At 41.5% G+C, this 13,947-nt stretch overlaps 1 protein-coding gene across 1 annotated transcript in view; it reads right to left on the bottom strand.

Moving 5' to 3' along the window:
* The window catches only part of LOC129859071 (testican-2-like), a 63,619-nt gene extending 54,734 nt beyond the window's left edge, over positions 1-8,885 (bottom strand). The window contains exon 1 of the mRNA XM_055928430.1: positions 8,557-8,885. Within this exon, the coding sequence (XP_055784405.1) occupies positions 8,557-8,745 (189 nt within the window). The 5' untranslated portion in view covers positions 8,746-8,885. The remainder of the gene's footprint in view (positions 1-8,556) is intronic.
* Between the last annotated feature and the right edge of the window lie 5,062 nt (positions 8,886-13,947).

A 13,947-nucleotide genomic window follows, 5' to 3' on the forward strand; every position in this document is an offset into this window, starting at 1 on the left:
TGTCACAGTATCCAGCTGTAATTGATTATAGATTGCGTGTCTTGCTGCTGCTGCTGCTTGCAGCCTCGGCCGGGCAGGCCATCCTAAATACTGCTGAATTTAGAACCCTTTCTGGACTCAGCAAGGGAATTAAAGTGATTCACATCTAATCAGGCCTGATACCATTTCATAGGAGTGTATGACCCGTCACTGCAATAATGCTACAATAGTGACAGAGGGTAGTATAGTGAGATTAAAGACAAGTAGAACAAACAAGAATACTTGGTTAATCCAGTTGTGAAATATTGACTTTTGTGAATATTTCAGTGCAGTTGTCTTCCACAAAACACACAGGCTGTCTCCCAAGTGGTACTCTGTACCCTATGCAGTGCACTACTTTTGACCAGGGCCCAAGTGCCTCAAGGCAAAACAACACAACAACTTCAGTGTCATTTCAGAGACCAACTAGGACACTTATTATGAATTATTGTGTCTTTCCAGGAAATTACAGCAATTCACAATAATTATTGTGTCTTTCCCTATGGGCCTTGGTCAAAAGTAGTGCACTATACAGGGACTAGGTTGTCATTTGGAATGCTGTCTGGGAGTGCATGGAGGATGATGAAAGGATATTTTGTTTTGTTCTCACTCAATTCCATCCCACCCATCTCTCTCGTGCTGGGCCAAGACACCCCACAGTGTAGCACTGTGCTCTCAACCTCTGATGCCGAGCCTAAACACCCCACAGAGCAGCATGATGCTCTCAACCCCTCTCTCTGTCAGTGCTGATCTAGGTGCACTCAATCTACGCCATGCCTGCTGATCTAGGTGCACTCAATCTACGCAGACTTCCCAAGAGCCCACAACTTCTGGTGCTGGGCCAAAACACCCAACAGCGCTATCTAGATGCTGATTTAGGCACATTATCTACTACGCCATGCCTGCTGATCTATGTTCACAAGACAACAAAATGTTGGTGAGGGGATCTTTCTTGACAAAGCTGTAAATACTAACCAAATGAAGGAAGAACATGACATATCTCAATCTAAAAACATAAACATACTTTAAATAAATAATAATTAAATAAACAGCTGTTAAAGGGAAAGTATGCATAGAGTTTCTCTGTGACATTCCGAACAAGGACAATATCCAGGACTGGTACAGTAGGCTACAGTAATAATTCACCCACACAGTAATCTCCTGAATCATCTTAAATTGAGTATTTGGCTGCACTGTCACCAACAAACACCCGCCCCTTCAGTCCCCCAAACAGAAATTGTTAAGACCACACTGTAAAATGGAAACAGAACCCATTGGCCTTATTCAAATACTTCAGAAATGCATCCTTCCTTGAAGTAATCACAGATCTCATTTGGTTGGATTGGTGAAAGTAATAAGGTGGTATTACTCAAGGAAGGATGCATTTCTGAAGTATTTGAATAAGGCCAATCAATGGGTTCTGTTTCCATTTTACAGTGTGGTCTTAACAATTTCTGTTTGGGGGACTGAAGGGGCGGGTGTTTGTTGTGCCAACATCAGACAAGAAGAGGAACAGGTGCCATGGTTGGCGTTTATCAAACAACCTTTGTTTTGTGTGTGTTTTGTTTCGTCCAAGACTGTGTGTGGATGCATCCCAAATGGCATCCTATTCCGTACTTGGGCTCTAGTCAAAAGTAGTGCACTATATATGGAATAGGGTGCCATTTGGGAGCAACCTATATGTGTCATGCAACCACCCTGACATAAAGATCATTGTCTCGGAGCCCAGGTGAACGCTAGGCTCCATGTAGCAGGTTATATTGCTTTAGCCACCAAGCCAACTGCTTGCATTGCTTTCTAGCTTTAACGGTTCACAAACACAAGCGAAACGACATCCACATGATTTGATGATCAAGTTGGCAAACAACAGACACACACTGAACCCAACACCATCATGACCACATCCGGGCCTGAATCACTGAATCTTCATAATGAGCTTCGCTACGACAACCAAACTGTCTACACCCCCCCCACCTACCTGCGTGCCCAGCCATCCTGAATTTTTTATTTGGCTGGCATCGACTGCATGGGGACTGAGGTTTGTGTGAATGCACAGAACGTTTTCTGTTCATTAAAAATGAAGTGGAGGAGAAGAACAGGTGCAGGCAGGGACTTAGTGGCACAGCCCTGACCCGCTGCTGTGGAAGAGAGCTGCGCTCTAACGAGCTAGAACTACTGCTACTTCTAACCAGCACAGAGAGAGAGGGGTGATGAGGAGTAGGATATAAAGAGAGAAAGGGGGAAGAATTGTTGGAGGGGGAATGCAGATTGAACCGATTTGATGAGAGAGAGAGGGAGAGAGAGAGAGAGAGAGAGAGAGAGAGAGAGAGAGAGAGAGAGAGAGAGAGAGAGAGAGAGACCTAAGGATAGGTCAGCTCTGCTTGTTTTTATTCCAACAGTGTGTTACTGTGTGAGTGCATTCGTGTGTTTCGGTGCCACTACACACTCTCCTAAAAATAATGAGTATGTGTGATCCTCTCCCACAGGTGCGTCTCATTAGCAGTCTGATGAACATTCTAAACTGATCTATTCTATGTCATCATAAACGATAGAAAACACCATAGGGCTCTGGCCAAAAGTAGTGCTCTATGTAGGGAATAGGGTACCATTTGGGACAAGACAACTGTCTCCAATGCTGATCAGACTGATTCGAAAGTATGACTTCACAATGTGACGTTAATAAGGGGAAGTTAGTTGAGCATAAAATTGTATTCACTGTTGATTTGGCTTCTGCAATCAGAGAGACTAAATCCGATCAATTATGCATAACGTGCAGAATGACTGCAATTTCAATAATGCAGTGTCGTCTAATTTATTTTTATAACAAGAATGGATAAGATGGTGGCTTGACTGGTAAGCTGCTACACAATGATGGAGTCTGCAGCCCAAATAGTACCCTATTTTCTATATAGTGCTATACGTCCTGGTCAAAAGTAGTGCACTACATAGGGAATAGGGTGCAATTTAAGACATAACGGACTCATCGGATGAGCCTATCTGAATTTGATCCAGGTTGATAGAGTAATAACAGCAATCATAACTCATCACCCCTATAATGGAGTCTCATTGAACATCTTACCATATTAACCAGTTTGTGTGACTGTGAAACCTGGGTGGAAAAGGAGAGTTTGAGACATTTAATGGAGTTTGAGACAAAGAGGAAACATAAGCATTTCGCTGTACCTGCGATGACATCTGCAAAATATGTGTATGCGACCAATACAATTTCATTTGCTGGATCAACAGCCTCTTTCAGTGTCCGTTTGCTTTGTGTTAAGAGTTCAAATTGAACATGGACTACTAATTGAGTGCAAATGGACTGTTTCATCATCACAATAGCCATTTGAAGAGGGGGCCAGGGGATAAAGCATGTTGGCTCAACCGTGAATCACGCTAGGTTACAGAAGACACTGACTATACCAGGAATATAGAAAAAACAAGAATCAATTATATTTAGAGTTGGGGGATGAGATTTTATCAAATGCAAAACAGCCGTCGGCCACAAACAATCCAATGCAAGCTCTGCATACTGTAGGTCTTAATTTTGAAATAGAATACATATTTAATATTCATGTATGTTTTTGTGGTTCTGTGTATATACTGTGTGTGCATGTTCTTATGATCTGCTTATAATTATTGCTTTCCATTGTTGCATTAATATTACACTTTCTGCCCCTCAAAGGAGGGTCAGCATTCATTTGAGTAATTTGGCTTATTTAACAGTGTCATGGGTGATCCTTCATAGAATAACCAAGTAATTTCCTGAAAAACTGCCTTTTAACTCGTTTTCCAATTGTTTGCATTTTCCATTTATTTCTGTTCAAAGATGTGTCACCACTCCATAGGTGGAGGACTGTGTCACATGTGTGGTAGTGCAAAACCAAGAGTCAGACAAGGCAATTCCGTTCTCAAATGGGGATTTATTTAACTGAAAAGGCTTGACAGGTGGCTAGGGGAACATTCAGGTCCCAAAATATGTTCTTACCCAAAGAAGCACCTTCAAAATCAACTATTGGCCCTTTTAAAGGTATACTCAGCAATATGACCTAGATGCAGAAAGTAAACAGCATAATGCATGTGTCAAACTCTTTCCACAAAGGGCCGAGTATCTGCATATTTTTTGCTCCTCCCTTGTACTTTATTGATGAAATAAGGTCACTAATTAGTAAGGAACTCCCCTCACCTGGTTGTCTGTCTTAATTGAAAGGAAAACCCCAAAACCCGCAGACACTAGGCCTGCCATGGAATGAGTTTGACACCCCTGGCATAGTGGGTCAATTTCAGCAACAACTAAGTGTTGAAGAGCAAGGTTCAACTTCTCTGCTGTTTTGGTGCCCTGGCTAACACGCTGTGAACGGCTTGAAGCGAACATGTGCACAAGCGCAGATAGTGTGTTTATGTGTGAGAGCGAAGTATTGCATCTCGCTCATCTCAACATCTGCGGTGCTGCTCATGGCAACGTCATTTCACTAAGTCAACCTTTAAGGCAATAACTTCAACTTCAACTTAAATAACTGGGGAAAATACTATCTTATCCCGTGGCAGAGATAACTTCAAACATTAGGCATATGGGATGCTGGCTAGTGATATTACGTTTGATACCGGAGCTCCAAGGCTTGCATCGAAATTGCTAAAGCTTCGATCACACCGACAGTGGATTGCACTTTGGTACACCAAAAGTACATTTATTTCCAATGAAACGCTGCGTTTGCCTTGCAGCATTGCGTTGCAGCGGCAGTTGCAGTGCGCTCGGTGCATACGTTGGATTTATCGAACGTATGTGTTAAACTGTATGAATAAACCTCTTGACAGAAATGGTAGCAGAAGGTGAATTTTTTACTTTTGTTGCATACATATCCAGATGATGCTGCGTACTATTTTGCACAAGGACGCTGTCGGTGTGATCGAAGCGTAAGCAGCTAACTTTGAAGCAGTGTGCAGATGCGTGTATCACTTTATCAGAAGGTCGTCATCAATGATGTCCGAAGCTTTGTTTGATCACATGCTTTTTCAAACCGTGTGTTGTAAAATGCGAGATCCCATTGATTTCGCCGTGGTTCTGGTGCTTTCTTTGATAGCCCTGGTTCCCGCGGACATCGCTCAAACCAAGCCATTTTTATCTATGGTGTCCACCGATCGATTTATAAGCAAAAATGTCAGTCGGAACCGGTACCAGAACCACGGAGGTACCCTAAACAGGGGACCTTACATCTAAGAGATTTTAAAGTGGAAAGTCTGAGTCAAAGCGTAATTCCGTTAATGTGGAATTGACCTTTACAATTAAACATTATTTAATTATATTGGACATGGAGGGGGCCAACCATCTCCTCAATACAGAAATAAGGACTATTTCCACACATTTCATTGCAATAATTAACTCAAGAGAAAAAAGGCTGGTATTGTGTTGTATGCTCCAATTAAGACATAATCCCTCAAACTAGTTATGGGATCAATTAAAACAACAGGATTATGAGGGAATATAATTATTGAAAATAATCTGAGTGTACAAAACATTAAGAACACATTCATAATATTGAGTTGATCATACTGTAGCTTTCACCTGGATTCACCTGGTCAATCTATGTTATGGAAAGAGCAGGTGTTCATAATGTTTTCTACACTCAGTGTATAATCCAACAGGCCTCTGGTCCAAGTCATGCTGTGATCGTTGGTAATCATATTGAGGCAGGATAGAGGCAGGATTTCACACACACACACACACACACACACACACACACACACACACACACACACACACACACACACACACACACACACACACACACACAATATTCATAGACAAAGCAATATCTACATGCCATTTAGGCTAAAATTGTATCGGTACAGCCGGATTCAGTTTGAAGCTAACTGCATTACCTTGGTAATCAATGATCAGAACTTGTATTATAATTGCATTATTGCATTGTGCCTATTCTGTTTGTAACAGATCATTTGCAAACACTTGGCTGAGTCAATAGCAGGATGACAGCAGGCCAAAATGCATATTGTGAGAAAGTGGACGTGACAAACCGTATAAGGGGTGAATGTGGATGCAGTGCTTTAAAGGGGAACAAATTGCGATCAAAAAATTGTTAGCTGACTACCAGTGCCTGACATAACAAGAGAAAAACTGATGATGCACAACCACATTTCAAAATTGCACCTGATGTGTTCTACACTGAACAAAAACATAAACTCAACATCTAAAGTGTTGGTCCCATGTTTCATGAGCTGAAATAAAAGATCCCAGACATTTTCCATACTCACAAAAAGCTTATTTCTCTCAAATGTTGTGCACAAATTTGTTTACATCCCTGTTAGTGAGCATTTCTCCATTACACAGGTGCATCTTGTGCTGGGGACAATAAAAGGCCACTCTAAACTGTGCAGTTTTGTCAGACAACAGAACCCGTCTCAGGGAAGCTCATCTGTGTGCTTGTCATCCTCACCAGGGTCTTGATCTGACTGCAGTTCGGTGTCGTAACTGACTTCAATGGGCAAATTATCATCTTCAATGGCCACTGGCATGCTGGAGAAGTGTGCTCTTCACGGGTGAATCCCGGCTTCAACTGGACCGGGCAGATGGCAGACAGCATGTATGGCGTTGTGTGGGCGAGCGGTTTGCTGATGTCAACGTTGTGAACAGAGTGTTCCATGGTGGCGGTGGGGTTATGGTATGGGCAGGCATAAGCTACGGACAATGAACACAATTGCATTTTATCGATGGCAATTTGAATGCAGAGACACCGAGATCCTGAGGTCCATTGTCGTGCCATTCATCCGCCGCCATCACCTCAAGTTTCAGCATGATAATGCACGGCCCCATGTTGCAAGGATCTGTACACAATTCCTGGAAGTTGAAAATGTCACAGTTCTTCCATGGCCTGCATATTCACCAGAAATGTCACTCATTGAGCATGTTTGGGATGCTCTGGATCGACGTGTACGACACCGTGTTCCAGTTCTCGATAATATCCAGCACCTTCACACAGCCATTGAAGAGGAGTGGGACATCATTCCACAGGCCACAATCAACAGCCTGATCAACTCTATGCGAAGGAGATGTGTCACGCTGAATGAGGCTAATGGTGGTCACACCAGATACTGCCTGTTTTTCTGATCCATGTCCCTACCTTTTTTTTTATGTATATGTGACCAACAGATGCATATCTGTATTCCCAGTCATGAGAAATCCATATATTAGGGCCTAATACATTTATTTCAATTGACTGACTTCCTTACATGAACTGTAACTCAGAAACATTGTTGAAATTGTTGCATGTTGCGTTTATATTTTAGTTCAGAATACTATTTTTTTTACTTATGTTCAGACCCTGACTGAGTTCCCCAAAAAATAGATATTATTATTTTAATTTTATTCACTGGCTCTCATTGGCCATTCCTGAGCTGTCTTTGGCTATTGCTGACCAATCACCGTTCTCAAAACTTGTCGTTGCACATATCACACTAGAAGAGATTTGCAGATTCTGTGCCGAATTCTGTGTGGAAGTTTAGAATACCTGTTGTCTTCCAAGTAGGGAATTGAAGAAGTATGCTAATTAAAGGTTGGGGAGTGAACGTTATTTATAATAAGGGTTACCTGGAGAAAATCAGACCTCTCAAAAATGAAAATGGATGGCGCCCCCAATCAGGGAAATATTTTACCTAAACACTCCCCGAACGCTTGAAAAACAAAACAAGTGATGCTCCCCTATAACCAAAATAATAATGTAAACAAAGTGGACAGCAGAGAACGTCTACCATTTCCCTAATTTATTGGACAGACTAGAGCCTTAGATATGCAGTTTAAGAAACTGTTCTTCGTCCTGTCAGCACTACATGTGAACGCAGGAACTTTGATTTCGCACAGGGCTGCAGGCCAGAAGGTTGCGGGTTCACAGACCACCATGGACAAGAGTAGGGGTGGATAGAGCTCCTTTATAGTAAGATTATAGCATCTATCATCGTATTTGCCGATCAATAAACATTTCATGCAATTCTACATAATTTTACGAGCAGAATATTTTTTATACCACACAAATTACTTAAATTACAGGCTAAGAATGGACAGAGATATATGCCTGTGTTAATCTTATAATGTATCCAATGCCAAATCAGTGTGGATTGTGTGCAACGAAACTGTCCCTGTTTGCAAATGAGCACGTTAGCAGATACCCATCAACTAGTCATTGCGGTAATGCTAGTTAGCATTCGCTCGCGAAACTACCTCTAAGTTCCTTCATACTGGACACAGATACTGTACATAAAAATTGTATCCACGAGTTCATCTGACTCTGGGGAAGTAGATAAAAAGCCTAATTGCCAAAATCCCGATGAATCCCTTTAACATTACCTATAATAAAGCATATCAGCCAGCTGGAACAGTAATAATGGTCTAACTAGGCGATATTTTTAATAACTACATGGTTATTATAAAGACGTGCCTCGGGCGGAATTCTACCGCTGGCATCCGTTGCCCTATCAACACAGCTTACCGCATTACCGCGGATCTCTCAATCAACCAAAACAGCGACTCACGTCTCTGAAACGATTCCAGTGCTTGATCTTGCGGCTGTACTGTGAAATGGTGGACAGCCAATGCTCGTCTTCCATGAAATTCCCCGTTTTTTCAGCCTCTTTCCCGTTCTTAATTTCCGCCTGCAAGGTGAATCCCACCAGCATCATCACCGGGACGAGAAGGACCCCCAATTCGGTCATTATCACCATGGTAAGCGCTTAGAAAAGGCGCGCGGCACTCGATAATAGCTTCTCTTCTGGAGAAGAAGACGAGGATGCGACTAGAGGGAAATGTGACCTGTTTGCGGAGATGCGCCTTCCTACTACTGCTGCCGCGAAAAGGAGAGGGTAGAGGGAGAAAGAGAGGGAGGGGGGGGGGGGCGCTTTCATGTGTTACGAAATGTATAGCACCTGGCGAGGTTACGCATTAAAGGTACAATAATGTCTACTGTTATGACATTTCCTCTCATTGCTCCCATTGAATATGACCTATATAAGGACATTACACATGCACCAATTGATAAATGGTGGATGGTGTAATCATATCTTACCTCATTTAACTGATTAATTGTAGCCTATGATCTAGATATACCACTTGTCTTAAAGAAAGCAATACATCATTCAGTTAAAACGTCCTTTTGTAACCACTCATTTTACATTTTAGTCATTTAGCAGATGCTCTTATCCAGAGCGATTTACAGGTAGTGCATTCATCTGAAGATAACCACATCACAGTCGAGGTAAGTACATTTTTCCTCAATAAAGACGTTATCAGAAAAGACAGTGCCACTGCCATTTGCTTTAGCTCAGTGGGATAACACAGTCACTCTCGAGGTACACGGACAACCCAATACCCGTTTGGTCATGTTCAGATGTAACAGAGATCATGAGCCTGTGCAAATAATTCACAGCTGGGAATCGCTTATCACTTTATATCAGTCTCCTATCTATTACTATCGTGCCTTTTAATTTCCTCTATCACTTTCCTACCTGCATATCGCTGAGCTAGGTGGGACTAGCCAGCCCCAAGGGAGTTATGTTGTAGACGCGCTGTAATTATAATACAGGATTAACGGATGCCGTCTTTACTATTCCTTCACTGAATATACCATTTTATTGCTCCTCTCTCTAAAGGCAGTATTCGAAGGGGATAATCTAATCTCTCCACAGAAAGCAATCAGTTTTCCAGCAAAAGAGCGAGGGGGGAGAAAATCGTTTAGATTGAAAACGCACACACGAGTACACTGAGCTAAATTGAATTCAGATGGGAATTGTGACTGACTAGTAGGCCTACATATAGCCTATCGCGGGTTTGTCTTTATTGTTAAGACTTTGCATGTCTCACATTCATCACAAACTGCAAGTGGAGGGAAAGTACTTACAGTGCCTTCAGAAAGTATTCACACCCCTTTACCTTTTTCACATTTTATTGTGTTACAAAGTGGGATTAAAATTGATTTAATTGATTTAATTGTAATTTTTGTTGTCAATGATCTACACAAAATATTCTAACGTCAAAGTGGAAGAAAAGTTCTAACATTTAAAAAATATATATATATTTTGCACACCTGGATTGTACAACATCTGCACATTTTTCAAGCTCTGGCAAGTTGGTTGTTGATCATTGCTAGACAGTCATTTGGAAGTCTTGCCATAGATTTTCAAGCCGGTTTAAGTCAAAACTGGAACTAGGCCACTCAGGAACATTCAATGTCATCTTGGTAAGCAACTCCAGTGTATATTTGTTTTAGGTTATCTTCCTGCTGAAAGGTGAATTTGTCTCCCAGTGTCTGTTGGAAAGCAGACTGAACCAGGTTTTCCTCTAGGATTTTGCCTGTGCTTAGGTCTATTCCGTTTCTTTTTATATTAAAAAACTCCCTAGTCCTTGCCAATGACAAGCATATGCATAACATGATGCAGCCACCACCATACTTGAAATTATGAAGAGTGGTGCTCGGTGATGTGTTGTGTTGGATTTTCCATAAACATAACACTTTGAATTAAGGATAAAAAGTTCTTTGTCAATTTTTTTTGCAGTTTTACTTTGGTGCCTTATTGCAAACAGGATGCATGTTCTGGAATATTGTATTCTGTGTATTAGGTAGTTGTTGTGGAATTGTTAGATTACTTGTTAGATATTACTGCACTGTCGGAACTAGAAGCACAAGCATTTCGTTACACTCACATTAACATCTGCTAACCATGTGTATTGACCAATACAATTTGATTTGATTTGATACCCCTTTTTTCCACATTTTGTTACAGCCTTCATTTAAAATAGATACAATTGAGATTTTTTTTGTCACTGGCCTACTCACAATACCCCATAATGTCAAAGTGGAATTAGTTTTTTTATACATTTGTACAAATTTTATTCAAAATGAAAAGCTGAAATGTCTTGAGTCAATAAGTATTCAGTGTTTTTGTTGTGGTAAGCCTACATACTGTAAGTGCAGTAGTAAAGGTTTGCTTAACAAGTCACATAAGTTGAACATCCCTTTGAGCATGGTAAAGTTATTCACTATACTTTGGATGGTGTATCGATACACCCAGTCACCACAAAGATACAGGTGTTCTTCCTAACTCAGTTGAGAGGAATGTTGTTGATCCATCCTCAGGGATTTCACCATGAGGCCAATGGTGACATTAAAACAGGTAGAGTTTAAAGCTACAATATTCACATAGAAAAGTGAGTTATAGATCTGTCATTCTCATTGAAAGCAAGTCTAAGAAGAGGTGGATATGTTCTATGTGCATTTTTTCATCTTGTACTTTCGGTTTTGTACACCAGCTTAAAACGGCTGAAAATACTATGTTTTTGGATATGAAAATATATTTTACAGCGGTTTAGATGGTACAATGATTCTCTACACTATACTTGCTTGTTTTGTCACATAAATTGAAATTAGGCGAACTATTAGAATTTTAGCAACCAGATGTTGGAGAAATTTCTGCATAGTGCACCTTTAATGGCTGTAATAGGAGAAAACTGAGGATGGATCAACAACATTGTAGTTACTCTATAATACTAACCTAAATAACAGGGTGAAAAGAAGAAAGCTTGTACACAAATCTAAACGGATGGAATAAGAATGTACATGTAAATATATGGATGAGCGATGACCGAGCGGCATAGCTAAGATACAATAGATGGTATAAAATACAGTATATACATATGCGATGAGTAATGTAAGATATGTAAACATTCTTAAAGTGGCATTATTTAAAGTGACTAGTGATCCATTTATTAAAGTGGCCATTGATTAGAGACTGTATGTAGGCAGCAGCCTCTCTGTGTTAGTGATGGCTGTTTAACAGTCTGATGGCCTGGAGATAGAAGTTGTATTTCAGTCTCTCGGTCCCAGCTTTGATGCACCTGTACTGACCTTGCTTTCTGGATGGTAGTGGGGTGAACAGGCAGTGGCTCGGGTGGTTGTTGTCCTTGATGATTTTTTTGGCCTTCATGTGACATCAGGCGCTGTAGCTGTCCTGGAGGGCAGGTAGTTTGCCCCGGTGATGCGTTGTGCAGACCGCACCACCCTCTGGAGAGCCTTTGCGGTTGAGGTTGGTGCAGTTGCCATACCAGGTGGTGATACAGCCCCACAGGATGCTTTCAATTGTGCATCTGTAAAAGTTTGTGAGGGTTTTAGGTGACAAGCCAAATTTCTTCAGCCTCCTGAGGTTGAAGAGGTATTGTTGCGCCTTCTTCACCACACTGTCTGTGTGGGTGGACCATTTCAGTTTGTCTTTGACGTGTACGCTGAGGAACTTACAACTTTCCACTTTCTCCACTGCTGTCCCATCGATGTGGATAGGGGGGTGCTCCCTCTGCTGTTTCCTGAAGTCCACGATCATCTCCTTTGTTTTGTTGACGTTGAGTGAGAGGTTGTTTTCCTAACACCACACTCCGAGTTCCCTCACCTCCTCCCTGTAGGCTGTCTCATTGTTGTTGGTAATCAAGCCCACTACTGTTGTGACATCTGCAAACTTGATGATTGAGTTGGAGGCGTGCATGGCCACGCAGTCGTGGGTGAACATATTTAGCTTACGTTGATTGGACTAAATTGTTTTGGGGATTTTTTTAGTTGTCACTGTATTAGACTAAGCATAGGTGAATTGATGATGTTGAAATGTTGAAGTTGAAATTGTGCTGGAATAGTGATGGCAGATCCTGTCCTGGTAACTCTTGGTGGTTCTAAATCAATAGTTGTTTTGTGGTCCAAAAATGTCAGAAACATTAACTTGCTTGACCATGCTGTAGGTCATGTAACTGTCTGTTACTGTACATGCAATATGCTTTGTGGACTCCACTGGACAGAGGTTGCTATCCGGTTTTGTGATAAAAACAAAAGGTGTGGTAGAATTTATTTTGCCACTATGTCTTCTTATTGGCCTCCACAGTGATTTTACCCACGCACTGCTACTGGTACAGTGATCAACACCACACATCAATCATACAAGTAACTTAATCTTAACAACAGTACCTCAAATATACAGAATGATAAGGATACATCTACTAGTAATAAGGTTGCCTACTTGAGGATGCTAGACCAACAAGTCACAAAATGAGTGAGGTGTAAAAAGGCAAGGCATTTATGGATCTAGGGATACAGTACTTCTAGGTTTTAAGGAAGTATCTAATGCAATACACTAAACAAAAATATGAACGCAACATGTAAAGTGCTGGTCCCATGTTTCATAAGCTGAAATAAAATATCCCAGAAATGTTCTATACTATATGCACAAAAAGCTTATTTCTCTCAGATTTTGTGCACAAATTTGTTTACATCCCTGTTAGTGAGGATGTTATCCTTTGTCAAGATAATCCATCCACCTGATGGGTGTGGCATATCAAGAAGCTGATTAAACAGCATGATCCTTACACAGGTGCACCTTGTGCTGGGGACAATAAAAGGCCACACATAACAAAATGCCACAGATGTCTCATGTTTTGAGGGAGTGTGCAATTGGTGTAACAGTTTAACTTTAGTCTGTCCCCTCGCCCCGAGCCGGGCGCAAATCAGGGACCCTCTGCACACATAAACAACTGACACCCACGAAGCATCGTTACCCATCGCTCCACAAAAGCCGCGGGTCTTGCAGAGCAAGGGGAACCACTACTTCAAGGTCTCAAAGCGAGTGACGTAACCGATTGAAACGCTATTGGCGCACACCACCGCTAACTAGCTAGCCATTTCACATCCGTTACACTAGCATGCTGACTGCAGGAGTGTCCACCAAAGCTGTTGCCAGATAATTGAATGTTAATTTCTCTACCATAAGCCACCTCCAACATAATTTGAGAGAATTTGGTAGTACATCCAACCGGCCTCAGAACCGCACACCACGTGTAACCACGCCAGCCTAGGACCTCCACATCCGGCTTCTTCACCTGTGAGATCGTAGGGGGGA

This window comes from Salvelinus fontinalis, chromosome 1 (genome assembly GCF_029448725.1).
Source record: "Salvelinus fontinalis isolate EN_2023a chromosome 1, ASM2944872v1, whole genome shotgun sequence".
Lineage (NCBI taxonomy): Eukaryota > Metazoa > Chordata > Actinopteri > Salmoniformes > Salmonidae > Salvelinus > Salvelinus fontinalis.